The sequence below is a fragment of the Gossypium hirsutum genome, chromosome D03 (assembly GCF_007990345.1).
Source record: "Gossypium hirsutum isolate 1008001.06 chromosome D03, Gossypium_hirsutum_v2.1, whole genome shotgun sequence".
NCBI classification, from domain to species: Eukaryota; Viridiplantae; Streptophyta; class Magnoliopsida; order Malvales; family Malvaceae; genus Gossypium; species Gossypium hirsutum.
In genome coordinates, this window is record NC_053439.1 from 48799145 (window position 1) to 48820486 (window position 21342).

Genomic DNA, 21342 nt, shown 5'->3' on the forward strand with positions numbered 1-21342 from the left:
GCAAACATCTTAACGAAAACGCACCGTTTGGTCTTGAGGTAGATTAATATTAGTGGCGTTTTTAAAAAAACGCCGTAAAAGAACATAATTAGTGGCGTTTATTTGGAAGCGCCGCAAAATGCCTTAACCAAAACGCAGTGTTTGGTTTTGATGTATATTAGAATTAGTGGCGTTTATGGTAAAACGCTGCTAAAGAATAGTATTAGCGGCGTTTTCGGTAAAGCGCCGCAAAACTACTTCATCCCAACGACGCCGTTTTTGGTTTTTGGGGATTTAGTGGCGTTTCAAACGCCACTAATACTCAGGGATTTAAAATAATTTAAAATATTTGTTAAAAATGGATAAATTAAAATACTATTGATTTTTAATTTATGTGGTAAATTATTTCAAATACAATTGTAAGAGATAAGATAGTATTGATTTTAAAATATTTAATTTAATTATCATTATAGTTTAGGGTTTAATAAATATGGTTAGGGTATATATATGGTTAATTAATTTAGGATTTAAGACCGGTTTAGGAGGTACAATTTTAAGTTTTATAGATTATGGATTAGGGATTCTGGTTTAAGGGTTAATGTGATTTAAGGTTTATGGATTAGGGGTTAGGGGTTATGGGTTAGGGGTTAAGGGTTAGATGTTAAGAGTTATGGTTTAGATTAATTAGTGTGTTTTAAGTATATATTAAATAAGTTTTAGGGGTTAGGGGTTAGAGATCATGGGTTAAGGGTTTAGGGTTAAGGGTTAAGGGTTAAGGGTTAGGAGTTAAGGGTTAGGGGTTAGGGGTTAGGGATTGGGTTATGGTTTAAGGTTTAGATTAATTAGTGTTTTTTATTTTATATATTAAATAAAGTTTAGGGGTTAGGGGTTAGGGTTATGGGTTTGGAGTCGGGTTAGGGATTAAGATTTGGATTAATTAGTACTTATTTAATTAACATATTAAATAAGTTCTTTATATAAATGTAAAGGAGATAATAATAAATTGTAAAGATTATTAATTTAAAATTGATATGCAATATATAATAATTTGAATATAATAATTTGGAATTGTAAAAATTGTAAAAAAATTGTCAAAATTACAAAAAATAAAATGAAAATAAAAAATAAAAAGAAATAAAAAAACTAAAATTTTTATTTTTACCTAATTTTTATAAATATTACTTAAAAAACTGAGATTGATAATTTTATCTAATTTTTTTAAAAATTACCGAAATTAACAAAGCTATTCATTAAAATCTGGCAAAACGGCGCCGTTTCAATAGAAAATTTAATGTAGTAGTGGCGTTTTTATTAAAAACGCCGCTATAAAATAGACATTAGCGGCGTTTTATAACAAACACCGCGAAATATTCTTAATATTGGAGATAAAACGGTGCAGTTTTTGGCTGAGATTCATACCATTTGATAAAAAACTGCGCCGTTTTATTATTTGCTTTTAGTGGCGCTTTAAAAAAATGCCGCAAATTAATTTAACTATGTTTTAAGATTTACGCCAACGCTGCCGTTTTATCTATATTATTAGTGGCGATTGGGCTAAAACGCCAGGAGTTCGAGTTAATGGACTGCATTCATTTTAAGAAATTGTTTACGAAAACGGCACCGTTTTCTTATTTATCTTTAGTGGCGCTTTTAGTACACGCCGCAAAATTATTTTAATTTTTATGGAGACGATGCCGTTTTGTCTAAAACGCCATGAGTTTTAGTTTACTAATCGGGGAACGACAGCGTTTGATCATATTACTAGTGGCGCTAGTATATAAACGCCGCAAAGTACAGAAATTGTTTAGGAAAATGGCTTCGTTTTCTTATTTACTTTTAGTGGCGCTTTTAGTAAACGCCGCAAAAATGTTTTAATTTTTATGGAGACGATGCCGTTTTCTCTAAAACGCAATGACTTAGAGTTAACTGATCGGGAGACGACAGCGTTTGATCATATTACTAGTGGCGCTGGTATATAAACGTCGCAAATAGGTTAATTATTTTGATGAAAACGACGTCGTTTTTTTCCCATCGTTTTGACTGAAGCTAAAACCCGATTCTCCCCATCCCCAACCTCATTCTCCCAAACCCCTAAAATTTCCCTAATCTCTTACTGCATCACAACCTCTCATTCTCCCAACCCGTCTGCTTCACTGCATTAATGCCTCCGTCCGTGTCTGGTGCCGCAACCTTTCGGTAAGTTCAACTACTTCTTTCATCTTCTTCATGCGCGAATGTTTCTGGATAATCTTTGCTATTTGAACAAATATGGGTCTTTCGAATATTGACATGGAATTTGGGGCTTTCAACAAATATTTACTAGCTAATTGCGTACAGTAAAATGGGTCTTTCGAATATTACTGGAATTTGGGGCTTTTGAGCATTTCGATTTTCTCATTTCAAATTGAATCATTTACTGCTGTTCTGTCGAAAATTAGTTTCCATTGCTACCATGTTGAATCATTTACTGCTGTTCTGTCGAAAATTGCAAAATTGTTCAAAATTGTTCAAAACCATGTCGAAAATTCCATTGCTACCATGTTGAATCATTTGCTATGGCAGGGCTGCTATACTAATATTAGGAAAAATCCAATAGTGGCAAGGAACTGAACAATTTTCGACATTGTTCAAAACTTGTAAGTTCAAATTTCTAAAGAGCAAAGTAATATTTTATGTGAAATCTGAGATTCAATCTTATTTTTTTATTTTTTTCTTTGATAATATATTTAAAATTTATATACATTTTTAATATATAATATATATAGTTTTAATTGCTACCATGTTGAATCATTTACTGCATGTTGTTCTGTCGAAAATTGCAAACTAGTGTTCAAAACCTATTGAATGATATCTATTAATATTTGCTATGGCAAGGCTACTATACTACTATTAGAAAAAATCATCAATTACAAGTGGCAAGGAACTCAACATCATACAGCACTGTTCAAAACTTGTAAGTTCAAACTTCTAAAGAGCAAAGTAATATTTTTGGTTATCGAAATGGGAGATTCAAATCTTATTTTTTTTTTGATTTTTTTCTTTTATAATATACTAATATACATTTTTTGATTCATTCTCTTTATTATATATAGTTTTCTTTTTCTTTATTTAGGAACAGAAACTATAAACTGATGAGGGATTATAATTTAGACTTTGCTTAAATCATCAAATGTATTTATTTGTTTGGATTTCTTTCATGAAAATCAATTCTTTTACTTGGTAACAAATCTTGCAGCTTTGAAAGGAATATGGTCACAGAAATTTCTATTTCTCTAGCATGTTATGTTTCTGTACCATTTTTATGTTTCTTTATTTTCTGTTTTCTGTTTTCTGTTTTTTGCATTATGTTTTCTGTTTTCTATTTTTTGTTTTCTGTTTTGCTATTTTCTGTTGAATGAAGTGTTTATCAAGTGGAAACAAAAACCGAGTGGTTCCCCCACTGCTCCATCTTGAGGAGGTTGTCCAGTTTAGATTAATTTGTATCAGCAGTTTGCTAAACATTGAGAAAAATATTATTTGTCAAAATCATCAATTACAAGTTTTTTCTTTTGATGTGGTTATGAGTTTTGTGATGACAAAAGGATGTTAGAGAGGATTGGTTCAATTTGATGATTCTATCGATCAAGTAACAACATTATCCACTTCTCTACTTGTATAGTTTTGTGTGCTGTAACGGAAATAGCAAAGATAATACATAGGCAACAATGATTTTGACACATTTTAGTTTTTATTTAACTTATTAATATTAAAAATATATATATGTTAATATTTTTACAATATAATTTAACTTATTACTAATACATATATTGTTCGAATATAATTTTTTAAAATTTAAATATTACATGACTTAAATATATATATGTTAATATTTTTACAATTTAATTTAACTTATTACTAATACATATATTGTTCGAATATAATTTTTCAAAATTTATATGTTACATGACTTAAATATATATATGTTAATATTTTTACAATTTAATTTAACTTATTACTAATACATATATTGTTCGAATATAATTTTTTAAAATTTATATATTACATGACTTAAATATATATATGTTAATATTTTTACAATTTAATTTAACTTATTACTAATACATATATTGTTCGAATATAATTTTTTAAAATTTATATCTTATATGACTTAAATATATATATGTTAATATTTTTACAATTTAATTTAACTTATTACTAATACATATATTGTTCGAATATAATTTTCAAAATTTATATGTTACATTACTTAAATATATATATGTTAATATTTTTACAATTTAATTTAACTTATTACTAATACATATATTGTTCTAATATAATTTTTTAAAATTTATATATTACATGACTTAAATATATATATGTTAATATTTTTACAATTTAATTTAACTTATTACTAATACATATATTGTTCGAATATAATTTTTAAAATTTATATATTACATGACTTAAATATATATATGTTAATATTTTTACAATTTAATTTAACTTATTACTAATACATATATTGTTCGAATATAATTTTTCAAAATTTATATGTTACATTACTTAAATATATATATGTTAATATTTTTACAATTTAATTTAACTTATTACTAATACATATATTGTTCGAATATACTTTTTTAAAATTTATATATTACATGACTTAAATATATATATGTTAATATTTTTACAATTTAATTTAACTTATTACTAATACATATATTGTTCGAATATAATTTTTCAAAATTTATATGTTACATTACTTAAATATATATGTTAATATTTTTACAATTTAATTTAACTTATTACTAATACATATATTGTTCGAATATCGTTTTTCAAAATTTATATATTACATTACTTAAATATATATTTTTAAGTATATTTTAGATGGCTTACAATATTAATAAATAAAACATATTTTTTACTAAATTTTACTTAAATATGTTACTTGAATACATTACCCGCTATAAGTTTAAGTATATATTACATTACTTACAGAACTTGTTAAAATATATTATAGTTTTAAATCGGTTATAAATCAGATACGTAATACTGATATACTTACATCATACATATCTTACATAACCAAAATTTGTATGTACAAGAACTTACATAATTTACACAACTTACTTAACCTACATAACTTACATAATACAAAGCTTACATAACTAAAATAGCTTACACAACTTACATAACTTACATAACTTACAGAAGTTATATAATACATAATAACTTACAACTTACATAACATACATTACTTTGATAACTTACATAAGTTACATAATACACAACTTACATAGTTTACTTAATACAAAACTTACATAACTTATACACGTACATAACCTACATAATTTACTTAATACATAAATATATATATTATATGATATACTTACATAACTCATTTATACTTACCACTGAACAACTTACCCTTGTAATTTCTGGTGACAATCAGACTTCAAGAAATAAGAAATGGACCGTTCTTGGATGAATTTGTCAAGGGTAAGCGACGGTTATCGAAATGGAGTACAGACTTTTCTAAATTTTGCATTTCAATATGCAAGCCAAGAGAACATGATTCTTTGCCCGTGTAAGAAGTGTGTCAACATAAACTGGCATTATCGTGAAGTTGTATATGAGCATCTAATTGTTGATGGGTTTGTTCGGGGTTATAAACAATGGTTTTTTCATGGAGAATGCCCGCCTAGTACTTCCTCTTCAAGGATGGATGTGTCTTATGACAGTACTACTTACCACCAGTCTAATAGAGGGGATGACATGGAAGGTATGTTGCGGGATGCATTTAATATGCACAATCATGGTGTCCAGTCGTTCCCAACGGACTTTGTGGCTTCTGATGATTGTAATATTGGGAGAAATGCTTTTACCGAATCGGGAAGTAGTGTACGTCATGAAGAGCCGAACGAAGAAGCGGCGAAGTTTTATGCGCTACTTAATGACATGAACGACGACCTGTATGAGGGATCAAAATTTTCAAAAATGTCTTTCTATGTTCGTCTTTTTCAATTAAAATGTTTGGGAGGGTGGACCGGAAACTCTTTGACAATGCTGTTAGAGTTCTTGAGAGAAATGTTTCCTTTTGCAAAAATCCCTCAGTCATGCAAAGATATGAAGAAATTGATAAAAGATTTAGGCCTTGGGTACAACAAAATCCATAGTTGCCCAAATGACTGCATGTTGTATTGGGGCGATCGGAGAAATCAACAGTGCTGTCATGTATGCGGTCACTCCCGTTGGATAAGTAAAAACTTAGAAGGTGGGAACGACGATGAAAATGATGCACAGTCAAGAAAGAAGCCAGTCAAGGTTTTACGGTATTTTCCGCTGATACCGAGGCTTCAAAGGCTATTCATGTCGTCGAAAACTGCGGAGTCTATGACGTGGCACCATGATGGACGAACCGATGATGGATTATTAAGGCATCCGACAGATTCTTTAGCTTGGAAATCATTTGATAATAAATTTCCAGGCTTTGCAAGCGATCCTAGGAGTGTAAGGCTTGGGCTAGCATCTGACGGATTTAATCCTTTCAAGATCATGAGCACTGCGTACAGTACTTGGCCAGTAGTGCTTGTTCCTTACAATCTACCTCCGTGGATTTGCATGAAGCAATCTTCCCTTATCTTATCTATGATTATCCCTGGAGAGAAAGGGCCCGGGAATGATATCGACATTTATTTGCAGCCACTTATTGAAGAGTTAAAACAATTATGGGCTGGTGTCGAGATATACGATGTGCTGAGAAAGGAGAACTTTAATTTACGTGTAGCTTTGATGTGGACCATTAATGACTTCCCCGCTTATGTCAATTTATCCGGTTGGAGTACAAAGGGTCGTTATGCGTGCCCTTGTTGTGCTGCACAAACATGTTCGCAATGGTTATACAATGGGAAGAAGTTCTTTTACATGGGGCATCGTCGGTGGTTACCGGAAAATCATAGATTTAGATTTCAGAGTTCGGCATTTGACGGTACTGAAGAGTTCAGAGAAGCTCCTTCGCAGACAAGTGGATCTGAAATCTTGTTAATGTTGGAAGATATGAATTTCAGTTATGGGAAGATGAATCAACCGGCAAACACGTAAAGAAATAGAAGATCAAATGATGAAGCTGATGATAACTCCGATGAAGAGGATGATCCTAATGAGGCGGACTTGTGGAAGAAAAGAAGTATTTTTTTTAGTTGCCTTATTGGGAGCACCACCTTTTACGACACAATCTTGATGTTATGCATATTGAGAAAAATGCCTGCGAGAACATTGTCTGTACAATTTTGAATGTAGACGGAAAATTAGAAGACAATCTTCAGAGTCGACTTGATTTAGTTCAGATGGGAATTCGACCTGATCTTCATCCGAATCCACTTCCGAATGGTAAATATCGGTTGCCGCCTTCTATTTTCTCAATGTCAAAGACAGAGAAAGAAGTGTTCTGCATGGTGTTGAAGGATATAAAGGTTCCAGATGTGTATGCATCTAATATATCTCGATGTGTTAGTGTTAAAGATCGAAGACTATATTCGCTAAAATCACATGACTATCACATCTTGATGCAAGATTTACTGCCAGTTGCTCTACGATGTTGTATTTCAAAGAAGGTGACGTCTTGTATAATTGAGCTATCCAATATAATGAAAGCCATTTGTGGCAAAGTTTTGGATGTTCAAGAACTTCAGAAGGTATAGGATCGAGCCGCTTTAACTTTATGCAACATGGAGAAAATCTTCCCACCTTCCTTCTTCACTATTATGGTTCACTTGATAATCCATCTCCCGCATGAAGCAATTCTTGGCGGACCCGTTTTCTATCGATGGATGTATCCCATAGAAAGGTGTTAATTACAATTTTGAAAATTGTCCTTCATTCACCTATGTATTTTTCGTTACAACTTTTGATAATGTTGTATACCGTGTTTAGGTTCCTATCCAAATTAAAGTCTTATTGCCGCAACAAGCGTTATCCAGAAGGATCGATTGCCGAAGGCTACTTGGCAGAGGAATGTATGACCTTCTGTTCAAGATATTTGGAAGATGTTGAAACAAGGTTGAACAGACCAAATAGAAATGCTGGACTCACGGATCATAACTTTGCCAATAATTATTTGTTCCAAAGTTTTGGAGAACCAATCGGTAAAGTTGAAATTGCAGAATTAGATGATTTATCATGGGTTCAAGCACATCGATATGTTCTGTTTCACCACGAATCAATGGAACCTTTACGCAAGTAAGTTCTAGAAATTTGATAAATATTCATCGTTTAAAAAATTGTTTATAGTCTAACAAACTGAACATATTTTTAACATAGTGAGTACAAACAAATATTGAGATCTCGTTCGCGCTCCCGAAGAACACAACATCGAGATATCAATAAGTTGTTTATAGAATCTTTTCATGAATGGTTAAGCCAAACGGTATGTAATTGGAGCTTTCACCGACAAATAATAATATTTACTCAAAACATTTTTAATTACTCAGTTTACTTTCCATTCAATAGGTTTGGAGTGGGAAGAACGTCACTGACGAAGTTAAATGGCTTTCCCAAGGTCCAAATCAGGTGGTTAAAAGATATAGTGCGTTCCTCATAAACGGATTCAGATTTCATACAACATATCGCGAGAGATTGAGGAGAACGGAAAATTGTGGAATAGTGGTTAATTCCTCAATTACAAGTTATGCTAGTGCTAGGGACAATAATCCTGTGGAGGGAAATGTGGAATATTCTGGACTTCTTACTAACATAATTGAGTTGGATTACTACGGGAAATGGAAAGTTGTCTTATTTCGAGGTGATTGGGCCGATGTTAATACTGCACGTGGAATCAAGCAAGATCAATTTAGTTTCACAATGGTAAACTTCGATCGATTGATTCACACAGGACAACAATTGATTGATGAGCCGTATGTATTTTCTTCTCAAGTCAAACAAGTTTTTTACTCAAAAGACCCAACTGATGAGGGTTGGTACGTTGTACTCTGTAACATCCCTAGAGACTTGTTCAACATGGGCAGTGGAAGTAGAGATGACATTGACGACAGAACACAAACTTTACCATTTCCAGAACAGAACTTAAATGAAAACATCCCTAGTACTAGTACACAATTTCAATGGGTCCGCCAGGATATGGATGAAGAGACTTACGAATTATAATGTAGTAAGCTTTTACGATTATCTAATTACATCTACGAATGATGATATTTCAACTATTTTATATGTTATATTATTGTTGTAATTGTATGCTAAGTTTTCAACTAATTTATTTGTATTGCAGATAAAATGCCTAGAAGAAAAGTGCGATCGCACCGCATTGTTCAAGGTACTCCAAACTCGGCGAAAACAAACAGCACTGAACAACAGACTGCTGTTGGATCTTCGAATGTTCCGGTTACACCTGAGGAACCTATAGAAGTTCAAAGTAATTTAACATTTAATTTACATGTGTGTTGACATCTTGTTTGTTTTTTTCTAATTTCGTATATTACAATACTTTTATTTTTCAGATGAAACTGGTGGGACGCGGAGAGGTCACGGACGTACGGTATTGAGCGATTTATACGACCTAGATCCAGTCGAGCATGTCCAAGTATCCAGTAATAGCTTTGGTCAGCCTGTTGGATCAGAAGCTCGCCTTTTAGCATGATACATGGGCATTCTAGCACGGAATGCAAATATGTTGTCAATTAACTTCGAGTCATGGCATAAAGTGCCCGAGAGTAACAAGAACCAAGCTCTCGATAACATTAAGGTAACAAAACGTGTATGTCATTTATAATACTTGGGTTTAAGTTTCGTTTACATTTACTTTCTTAAGTTGTGTTTTTTGTAGGCGAGATTTGCTCTAGAGGTCTCCGATGCTTATGCAAAGAAGGCATTGGGAAAAATATGGAGAGACCATAAGAGCACTTTAAAGAAAGACTATTTTAAGACAAAAACAACACTGGACGAGAGATTACAAAATGCCCCGCCGGGAATGCTGAGGTACCAGTGGGAAGAGGTCGTTAGATTTTGGACTTCAAAGAAAGGAGAGGTATGTGTAACTTAGCAAATTTTGAAATTATTTTGGTGTATAGTATTTCCTAATTAATGTACTAATAATTTCATAATGTAGGATCGTGAAGAAGTTGGAAAAAAAAGTAGGCAGCAACAAAAATTCACTCACACAGCTGGGTCGAAAAGTTTTGCGTGTGTAGCTCATGCAGAGGTATTTTCAATTTGATAATTGAGAGATATTTACTACTTACATTAATATTTTTACTATTGTATTGTAGGAACTATCGTCCGGTCAAAAAGTTGGACGCCTTCAACTTTTTGACATTACACATAGGAAGAAAGATGGAAACCCTATGACTCCTGAAGCTGCAGAAATTATGGTACGTTTGCTTAATTAATACAATTTCACTTGTTTTAATTATTTATAGTGTTTATTTTCTAATGATTTTTTCATTTATTGTAATGCAAATATTGTTAAGTTATGTTGCATTGGGTTTTTTAATATATATTGCGTTCCTAACTATTTGATTTATTTTTTAGGAAAAATTAAAGGATAAAAAGGCGGAGTACGAAGCGATTGCTTCCAGTGATAGTTCTGTTCATATTGACGACATTGATAACCGGATTATCACTGAAGTTTTAGGTCTTGAAAGGTATGGTCGGGTTCGATTTCAAGGATCTTTTGTTAACCCATCCCAATTTTTTGGATCTAGCTCGCAACAATATATGCCTTCGGGGAGTCGAGCCGAAGCTGAAGTTCAGAGGTTAAGAGACCAGATGGCTCGTATGCAAGTGACAACAATTGAGCAAATTACACAACTTAAAGCGGAGGCAACATCGAGAGAAGCTGAGGTTCAAAAAAGATATGAAGAACTTCAGCTACAACTGAAAGCAGATGCAGCAGCGAGAGAAGCTGAGGTTCAACGAAAGTATGAAGAACTCCAGCACCAGCTTAAAGCAGATGCGGCAGCAAGAGAAGTAGAGGCGGCAGCGAGAGAAGTACAGGCTACAGCGAGGGAAGCAGAGGCTAAAGCGAGGGAAGCAGAGGCTGCAGCGAGGGAAGCAGAGGCTGCAGCGAGGGAAGTAGAGCAGCGTCAAAAGTTCGATGAACTCCAGCAGCAGCTTCAGAGTATGATGAAGATGTTTCAGCAGTCGCAACAGCCGCCGTCTTAGACATCGTGTAAATATACTTTGATTTTGACTTTTAATTTTTATTTTAACTTTTAACATTTTTGTAAGAATAATACGATTTTTATTTTATTTATTGATATTTATTATATTATTTGTTTAATATATTTATTTATTACTTTTGGCTGGTTTAGATATGATTTCTTTTGATTTGTTTTTACAGGAGGGCTGAAAATATAAAAAATTTTATTTTACAAATCTGCCAAATTTAGTGGCGTTTTTGGTCAAAGCACCGCTATAGATCAGGGTCTATTGCGGTGTTTTAGGGGAAAGCGCCGCTAAAGACCCTGATCTTTAATGGCGTTTTTACGAAAATCGCCGCTAAAGATTAGGGTCTTTAGCGGCGTTTGAGAGAGAAGCGCCGCTGAAGACCTACAAAAAATGCCGCTAAAGATCAGGGTCTTTAGCGGCACTTCCACTAAAGCGCCGCTAAAGGTCTTAGTCTTCAGCGGCGTTTGTGCAAGATGCGCCGCTAAAGTTAGCGGCGCATTCATTAGCGGCATCTGTTGCGGCGCTTTTAAAAGCGCCGCTAAAGGCCTAAAAAAGCGCCGCTAAAAGCCTGTTTTGGTGTAGTGACCATTCATTGACACATTTATGAAATTCTCAACTTTGCAGTGAAAATATCACTTTAGCTTAAATAACAACATCAATTCAACTAATCATCCCCTTTTCCGTCATTTTACACTTTAAGTATGAACTTACTATTTCATTACTTTTTCACACTCGTTTCCTATGCATATCACACAATACATAAACATATCATTCAACCAAAGTCGCAAGCTAGTGAATTTAAACATAATTCTTTTTGGAACTAACCACATGATAAATCATTTCAATGCATAACTTATAAGTTTAACGTGGCATAATCCAACCACAACTTGGCCAAAGTGTAACACCTCTAACCTGTATCCATCGTTGGAATAGGGTTTCGAGGTATTACAAAAGATTGCAGAATATTTTCGGATAATTCAAGTCATTTACAATTCACTATTTCTTCCTGTCAATCACAATTTCAAATGACAGATTCATGTAAATGAGCTCAATATCATTAGCTGTTTAACTTTCGTCACTTAAATTCACATACACATAATTTATTAACATAACCTGTCAAACACAATCTCTGAATGCCGAGATCACATAATTGAGCTCAATTTCACTATTCAATATGTTTTATCACATAAAATTTACTTAACACTTACCACAATTTGTCAAATTAGATAACGACTTACAGAATTAAGTACTTCATTTCCTCGATGCAATAGTCCAACTATGGTCTTACACATAATCACATAACACACTTCGATGCCATAGCCCAGCTATGGTCTTACATTGAATCACTTACCACTTATCTCTTGTCACTGATCAGAAGTACTCAACCTTACGTTCTACTCAATTTGAACTTATAATTCAATTTTCATATATATATATATATATATATATTCTTTTATTTTACAATTTTCACAATTCAATAGCAAACATATGAATTAACATATTATGTTATTCCTAAAATTATCAAATAATCATTAAAATTTAACCATATGAACTTACAATTCGATTTTATAACACAACGATAATCATAATTTCATAATCACTATTTAAAAGAAAACATTATATCATTTCTAATTCAACGTTTATCGATTAAAATCGGGAAAATGACCAATTTATACACAAGTTATTCATATATTTTCCTCCTCCTCCTCTCCATTCCACATCCTTAATGTGTATAACACACTTAACCAACATTATCCATACTTTCACTATTTTCTTGTATGTAAATTCAAGCTATCTGTCTGAATAAGAATCACTAATTTATTTATATCTAGAGCTACAGAGCTCCAAATTAAGATCCGTTAATTTTCCCTGAAATTAGACTCATATATTTTTACCATAAAATTTTCATAATTTTTGGCTTAGCCAATAAGTACAGTTTATTCTTTAAAGTTTCCCCTGTTTCACTGTTCGACAGTTCTGACCCCTCTTCACTAAAAATTAATTATCTCATTGTACAAAATTCAGATAATGTTCTCGTTTCTTTCTTTTGCAAATAGACTAATTCAATATTCTAAACATATAAAGTTTATCCCATAATTATTTTTTTACAATTTTTAATGATTTTCCAAAGTCAGAACAGGGGAACTTGAAACTATTCTGATCTTGTCTCACAAAATTTATTATATCTCATGAATTTCAATTTCATTGCTTACATCATTTCTTCTATGAGAAACTGGACTCAATAAGCTTTAATTTCATATTTTATTCATCTTCTAATTCGATTCCCACAATTTTTGGTGATTTTTCAAAGTTAAACCACTGCTGGTGCCCAAAACTGTTTTAGTGTAAAATATTGATTACCAATTTGACCCTAAACTTTTAATATATGACAATTTCATCCCTAGGCTCGGAAAATGAAATTCTTGAAATTTAATCCTTGATCCTAGCCTAATAATTCTCATACATATCAATAACAGCTCATGGATTCCATGAAATTTCAGAATTTTTCCATAATTTCAATACTTTTCAACTTAATCCCTAAAACATGTTTTCATCCAAAATTCTTTAATAAAATGCCTTTAAACATCCATTAACATATCAATTTCATCATAAAATAACAAAAATCATATGAACCTATCAATGGTATCTTCCTAAACTTTCAACAAAATGAGAAACTAGTAGAATACTAAGTTGGACCTAATTGTAAAAGTCTAAAAATATAAAAATTTCAATGAAAAAGTTAGAATTACACTTACTTGAAGCTAAAATATGGAAGACCAGCTCTAAACTCTCTTCCATGGCTGTTTCCCACCGAAATTTCAAGAAAAAATGGTCTTGAAATCCTTAAAATAAATTTTGGCTACATAAACTTTATTGTAATTCCAATTTTGTCCTTAAATATATAAAAATCTTTGATTTTTTTAACGGTATGCCGTCTCTGCCACTTAATTTGGTCAATTTACTATTTTAGTCCTTTATTATTTAATTTTAAGCTATTTAATCACTTTAGCAAGTTTTGCATCTTTTCAATTTAGTCCTTTTTAATTAATTGACTGCCGAAACGTTAAAATTTTCTGACGAAACTTTAACACTACCATATTGACACTCCGTAAATATTTATAAAAATATTTACGGCTCGATTTATAACATCGAGGTCTCAATAATTCTTTTCCTCAATTTCTTGACTTAATAAATTTTTATAAAACACAAATTACTAATTCAACAATATCTTAAAAATCATATTTGATTCGTAATTATTAAATAATAAAATTTACGAGCTTATTTTTTGAATTTGATGATCTCGTATCACTGTTTTCAACATTTTTAAAAATCGGGCTATTACAGGTTTCGTCGCCCATCAACTTCCATCAATATCTTTTAATGACAACTTGTAAATATTTGATAAAAAAAACTATTGGTATATATATGTAAAGTAAAATTCAAAGATTCAAAATAAAAAAAAATTGAAGAAAAACCATACCTTACACTTGAATTTAAAGGAAAATGATGGAAGAAATTTTTTTCTTTCTTTCCCCCTTTGACTGAAAAAAAAAGGAAAGATGAGTTATCTTTCTCTCTTTTTTCTTATTATAATATTAATTAATAAAATATTATTATTTAATAAAAAATCATTTAAAAATCATCAGGAAACTATTTAACTTTTTTAAATAATGGAAAAATTGTTATTAAGTCCTTTTCCATCAAAATAAACTTTTCTAACTTATTCGATTTAATCCCTGAACTCGATACTAAATTTTTAACTTAATCACATACTCCTACTAATAATCCTTTGTATTTTCATGTCTGATGATTTTCTCTAAAAACGATCACAATTTCTTATACTACTATTTATTTATAGATCACTTATTTAAATACTTCTACCATAAATATTGTTTTTTTTTTTTGGTTAAAGAAGTGGGGATGTTACCGTTATTTAATCTCTACTCTATACAGACTCTTCATTCTCTTTTTTGTTGAGTAAAATATTTTGAATCTTTCTTTTCTTAATTTTGTATTTTTTCCTAAACATTAACATTCAAATTGGAATATTAATATAATTTATTCTAAATATTTTATAGAAAGTTCAAAATTATTTACAACCTAAAATCATTTAAATAACATAAAACGTCTATGTGGTATACTTGCAGTATATTATTTTAATTTTATAAGTAAATTTTAAAAATTATTACATATCACATATTTTTATATTTTTATTATATCATCATCCTAACTTTATTTGTGGAGTCTAAAAACTTACACCAACAATATATTGAATATTTTTCCTTAAAAATAATGATAAAAATGTTAAATAAAAACTTTCATAATTTACAATTTACTTTTTATCAAACAATTAATTTATATTTCGTATCTAATTTTAACTACCATAGCAAACAAATCTTACAATTTTTTTCAAGAGTTAATGTAATTTTTAGCCCCTAAACTTAGCAACTAGATCAATTTTAATCCATGAGCTTAGAAAAATGTAAAAGTTCAACGATATATTACTTTGAGAATGTATTACATCATTAAAATTTTTCTTTCAAACGATGATATGGCACAATATCAATGTATCATATCATTAGAAATTTTATATTTTTTTAAAAATTTAAGAACGAAAATAGACCTAATTATCAAATTTGAATAATAAAAAATTACAAATAGTAAAGTATACTCATCAAATTCGGGGGGGGATTATATTAACCTTTTCTTTCAACTGGTAAGTGAACTTTTTCACACTACTAATGGTGGGTTTAGAGGAATGGTGCGTTTACCTGTGATTAGTATAAAAATAACGGTAGCGGTAAGACTAAATATTATAATGATACTGTAGCGTGAGACAAAAAGTAAGCCAAATGCACCACATCACACCCTATCATACGTGAGTAGGGAAATTTTCAATCAAATAAAGTGGGTAAGAATTGACCCGAAAAGGTTGGTCCCGGGTCGAAAATAACGGGTTCCTTTTGTTCTTTAGCATTATATTCGATGGCCGAGATGTTTTAGCTATTAATTATTGCTTAACAAGACCATTTGGGAGGGGGGGCGTCTTTGCAAATTTGGAAAATTTAGAACAGCAAGAGTTTAGGGTTTCTCATTTTCTAAATAAAAAATTAATAATGAAATGAATAAGAGGATTTTCAGTCACAATCAAATTCTCATAATCCTACTCCTAGTACCCAAGGCTCCTTTTTTCTTAAATTCTTCATCTTTATTCTCTTTTTCAACTTCTTTTTTAGAGATTCACATTTGCAGGTACTGCTTAACTCTTCACTTCCTTTAAGTTATCCATTGAATATTCATGAATTTGATTAAAAGCCAGTGCCTTTCTGCCCTTTTTCCATGTGGGTTTCTGTTTTTACATAATCCTGAGAAATGGGTTTTCTTTAGTTTTAGTTCTTATGTTCAATCTATGGAGTTTCAGTTTTGAGCACTTCGATTTGTTTCTTTGCTGTTATGGATATGAGGAAAAGGCCTTATTGTTTTTTTTTGGGGGGGGGGGGGGAGGGGGGCGGGGTTCAACTCATTGTTTTTCTTACACGTGTGAGTCCATTCGTATGTATAATTATGTCACAGAACAAATTTTGAGTGATATTTTAGGGCCTTTAATCAATTTGGAAGTTGAGTTTGTGCCATTTTGGTGATTAGTTGTTCTTCACTTTGTGTTTACATTGACTATTTTGCATCAATAGTTCCATTTTGGCGATTAACAGTTGTGTGTGTTTGTTTTTCAGAGTGCTGGCTTGTTGATTATGTTTACCGAATTGCTTCATATCAGCTGGCAGAAAACGAGATCAGGTTGCTTAAGAAATAATAGAATATGCAATGTACTAAATCATAACTTGCTCGCGAAGTAAGGAACCTTAATGAACTATTGTTGTACGAAGGATTAGTATGGATGTCCATGTGATTGGTCCGGAAGAGGGTATGAGCCATCGTGGAATTTCGGATGATGGGGATGCTGAACCTAGTGAAGCTGAATTAAATCATTTAAACAATTCTCTAGCTGATGATGAGGATGAGATTTCCGAGCCGCATCTTGGTATGGAATTTGATTCTGAAGGGGCTGCTAAAACGTACTATGATGAGTATTGTAGACATATGGGATTTAACTCCAAAGTTGGCCAGCTTAGCCGTTCCAAGACTGATGGAACAGTAGTTGCTAGGGAGTTTGTCTGTGGCAAAGACGGTCTGAAAAGAAGGTCTGCCGACAGTTGTGATGCAATGCTTAGAATAGAGTTAAAGGGAGATAAGTGGGTTGTTACTAAATTTGTGAAGGAGCATAGACATTCAGTGACGAGTCCTAGCAAAGTGCATTACCTTCATCCCCGTAGGCACTTTGCTGGTGCTGCAAAGACAATGGTTGATACTTGCCAAGGGGTGGGAATCGTACCAAGCGGTGTGATGTATGTTTCTATGGATGGAAATCGTGCCTCCATGAATGCGAATACTCGTGGCATCAGAAACACACCTCTGGCAGAAGCAAATCGCTCAGCTAAGAATTTCGGGACCCTGAGTTATGCCGTTAGGCCGGTTACCAGAAAGAGAACTTTGGGGAGGGATGCTCAAAATCTGCTCGATTATTTCAAGAAGATGCAGGCAGAGAACCCTGGTTTCTTTTATGCAATACAGTTGGATGATGATAATCAAATGGCTAATGCGTTTTGGGCTGATGCAACGTCAAGGACAGCCTACGCACATTTTGGTGATGCTGTGGAACTGGACACCAGTTACAGAGTAAACCAGTATAGGGTGCCATTTGCTCCATTTTCAGGGATGAACCATCATGGTCAGACCATTTTGTTTGGTTGTGCTTTACTACTAGATGATTCCGAGGCTTCTTTTGTTTGGCTTTTCAAAACATTTCTTACAGCAATGAACGATCGTCAACCTGTTTCTTTAATCACTAATCAAGACAGAGCTATACAGACAGCAGTGTCTCAGGTGTTCCCTGGTGTTCGCCATTGTATTAATAAGTGGCATATTTTAAGAGAAGGCCCGGAGAAGCTTGCTCATGTTTGTCAAGTGCATCCTAATTTTCAGGTAGAACTGTATAATTGCATAAATTTGACTGAAACCATTGAGGAGTTTGAATTATCGTGGAGTTCCCTTATTGAGAAGTATAATCTTAGTGCACATGATTGGCTTCAATCATTATATAGTGCTCGAGCTCAATGGGTCCCTGTCTATTTTCGGGATTCCTTTTTTGCTGCAATATCTCTCAATCAAGGATTTGATGGCTCTTTTTTTTATGGTTATGTGAATCAACAGACCACGATTCCTATGTTCTTTAGACAGTATGAACGAGCAATGGAGAATTGGTTTGAAAGGGAGATTGAAGCTGATTTTGACACTATTTGCACAACACCTGTGCTGCGGACACCATCTCCTATGGAGAAACAGGCAGCAGACCTATATACACGGAAAATATTCACAAAATTTCAAGAAGAACTAGTCGAAACATTTGTTTATACTGCTAATAGAATTGACGGGGATGAAACTATCAGCACATTTAGAGTTGCAAAGTTTGAGGACGTCAACAAAGCATACATGGTTACATTAAACTACCCTGAAATGAGAGCTAATTGTAGTTGTCAAATGTTCGAGTATTCTGGCATCCTTTGTAGACATGTTTTGACGGTCTTCACTGTCACAAATGTACTTACTCTACCATCTCATTACATCTTGAAACGGTGGACACGAAATGCCAAGTCTGGGGTTGGCACAGATGAACGTGGTGGTGAATTGCATGGCCAAGTATCCCTGACAGCACGGTATAATAGTTTATGTCGGGAAGCAATCAAATATGCAGAAGATGGGGCAATAGCTACAGAGACTTATAACATTGCAATGGGTGCTCTTAAGGAAGGTGGGAAGAAGGTGTCTGTTGTAAAGAAAAATGTCGCAAAATTTGCACCTCCTGGATCACAGGCTAGTACTGCAGCTTATGATGACAATAGCAGCTCAACTTTAGGTCCAGATACAGCCCCTTTGCTATGGCCACAGCAAGACGAAATTACACGGCGTTTCAATCTTAATGACACTGGTGCCCCACCTCAATCTGTCTCAGATTTGAATCTGCCACATATGGCTCCTGTTTCTCTCCATCGGGATGATAGTCATCCAGATAACATGGTACAACAAGTAATTCGGGTTTTTTAATGCCATTTCATATATCCTTTGTTTGGAATTGAAGTACAGGATATTAACTTGATAAAATTTATGGGTGTCTTTGATGTAGCCTGTTCTCCCTTGTCTAAAATCAATGACATGGGAGATGGAGAATAAGAATTCAATGCCTGGAAATAGAGTGGCTGTTATTAATTTAAAGGTATGCATATGATAAATTTTTAATAGCCAGTGAGTACATAAAAATGCAGTCACAACTTTGTTGCATTTACCTTCCAATTATTTGCTGAAGTGAAGTACAAGGAACTCTTCAAAACTCTTTGGATACGTCTGTAATTATGGACTTCATAGCCTTTGTTGCTTGGACTCTTCATTTTTCTTCAAGTACCCATGTCCAACACATTGAATATGGGGATATAATCTCCAAATACAAGGAAAACCTTTGAAAAATCTAACCATACCCGTATCTGACACTCACACCCGAGTCCAAGTGATATAGTTCATAGCTATTATTAGTCATTACACTCTTCACCTTATTCCAAACCCTTCTCTTATGCATTGATACAGTTGCAAGATTTTGGCAAGAATCCATCAGCTGAAATGGAGGTTAAGTTTCAGCTCTCAAGGGTTACTTTAGAACCTATGCTGAGGTCCATGGCTTATATTAGTGAACAGCTTTCCACCCCAGCTAACAGGGTTGCCGTCATCAATTTGAAGGTATGTTAAGCCATAATTGAGCCATAGCCTCTTCCAAAATGATTACGATATTTGAGCAAATAAACCTATGATATTTTCTATGGGGCTGACCAATTGTGATTGTATAACATTTTCATGTGTGTTTTCTCGTTAACTAATCGGCTTGTTAGATTGGTTTTCTAATGGAATTGTGTTGAATCTAAATTTTCGATGATTTGGCTCTTGCTTTAACACCTATATTTGATGATGCAGTGGTGGTTCAATGATTTTTTTGCTTTCCATTAGACAACAAATTAAGGCTTCTGCTGTATTTTTTTTAATACCTTTTAAACAGCTTGCTATCAGTCATTTGCTTATTAGATTTCTTTTATCATCTCTATTATAGCTTCAAGACAGCGAGACTACTACCGGAGAATCAGAGGTTAAATTCCAGGTATCGAGGGATACATTAGGTGCAATGTTGAGATCAATGGCCTACATTCAAGAGCAGCTTTCAAATGGTGTAAGCATCCTCTTCCTTTACTAATTGCAGTTATCTATCATTCAATATGCATCATTTGATATAACTGAATACGGTATTATCCTCAATTCCCGTCCGAGCTTTTTATACTCTACCATTTCCTCATAAGATCTCACCTTCGTAATTCACTTTTGATAATAAAAAGTCAACAATACAAACCCAAACTGACTGGAACCTGAAACTCAGCTGAACAGAAACGACCTGGAACTAACTTGAACCTGAAATGACCTGGACACGTAATGACCAGACCCGAAAAACACTAATGACCCAAACTAGAATGATCCAAACCTGAAAATTGATAGGTCTACTTCCACTTTTTATTTGTTCTCTAATTGACATGGAATCTTTTACTGTGTTTTTTTAGAATGAAGCACAAGCAGAGCCATTACCAAAGAAGCATAGGAGATAATAAGCCATTGAAGTTGGGATTTTTTAAGTATGCCATCTTTCATTGGTCACTTACAGCAAGATGATGATGGTAATATGGGAATGCTCCTTTGCTTGTGGACACAACCTGTGTATTAATGGATTTTTGTAATTTTTTTCCCTCCTCCTTGTGCGAGTGCCTTGTGTAACCTGTTTATATTTATGTATGTACATGTACATGTAAAAGAAATTGTGAATTCAATCATGATGTTGTGGTCTGGTTTACACATTTTGTTTAGTGGATTTAGCCATACCTGTAATGATTAGGCTTTTTCTTGAAGGAAAAAATAAAATCATTTTTGTAGGTTTGCTCATGTTAGGGCAATGCACTGTTATAAACAATAGTAAAAACTTTATGGTTTTAATCAATGATTAAAAAATCAGATCGGATATTGAATCAGTAAACCTCCTTTTCATTGGTTGTTTGA

General features: G+C 32.9%; 1 protein-coding gene across 1 annotated transcript; it reads left to right on the plus strand.

Moving 5' to 3' along the window:
• Positions 1-16151: 16151 nt before the first annotated feature.
• Positions 16152-21228, plus strand: LOC121215564 (protein FAR1-RELATED SEQUENCE 3). Its single transcript, XM_041090353.1, has 6 exons — positions 16152-16398; positions 16878-19278; positions 19385-19474; positions 19840-19989; positions 20354-20470; positions 20853-21228. Exons 2-6 carry the CDS (start codon positions 17038-17040, stop codon positions 20895-20897), a joined length of 2643 nt encoding a protein of 880 aa, XP_040946287.1. The 5' UTR covers positions 16152-16398; positions 16878-17037; the 3' UTR covers positions 20898-21228.
• Positions 21229-21342: the final 114 nt, after the last annotated feature.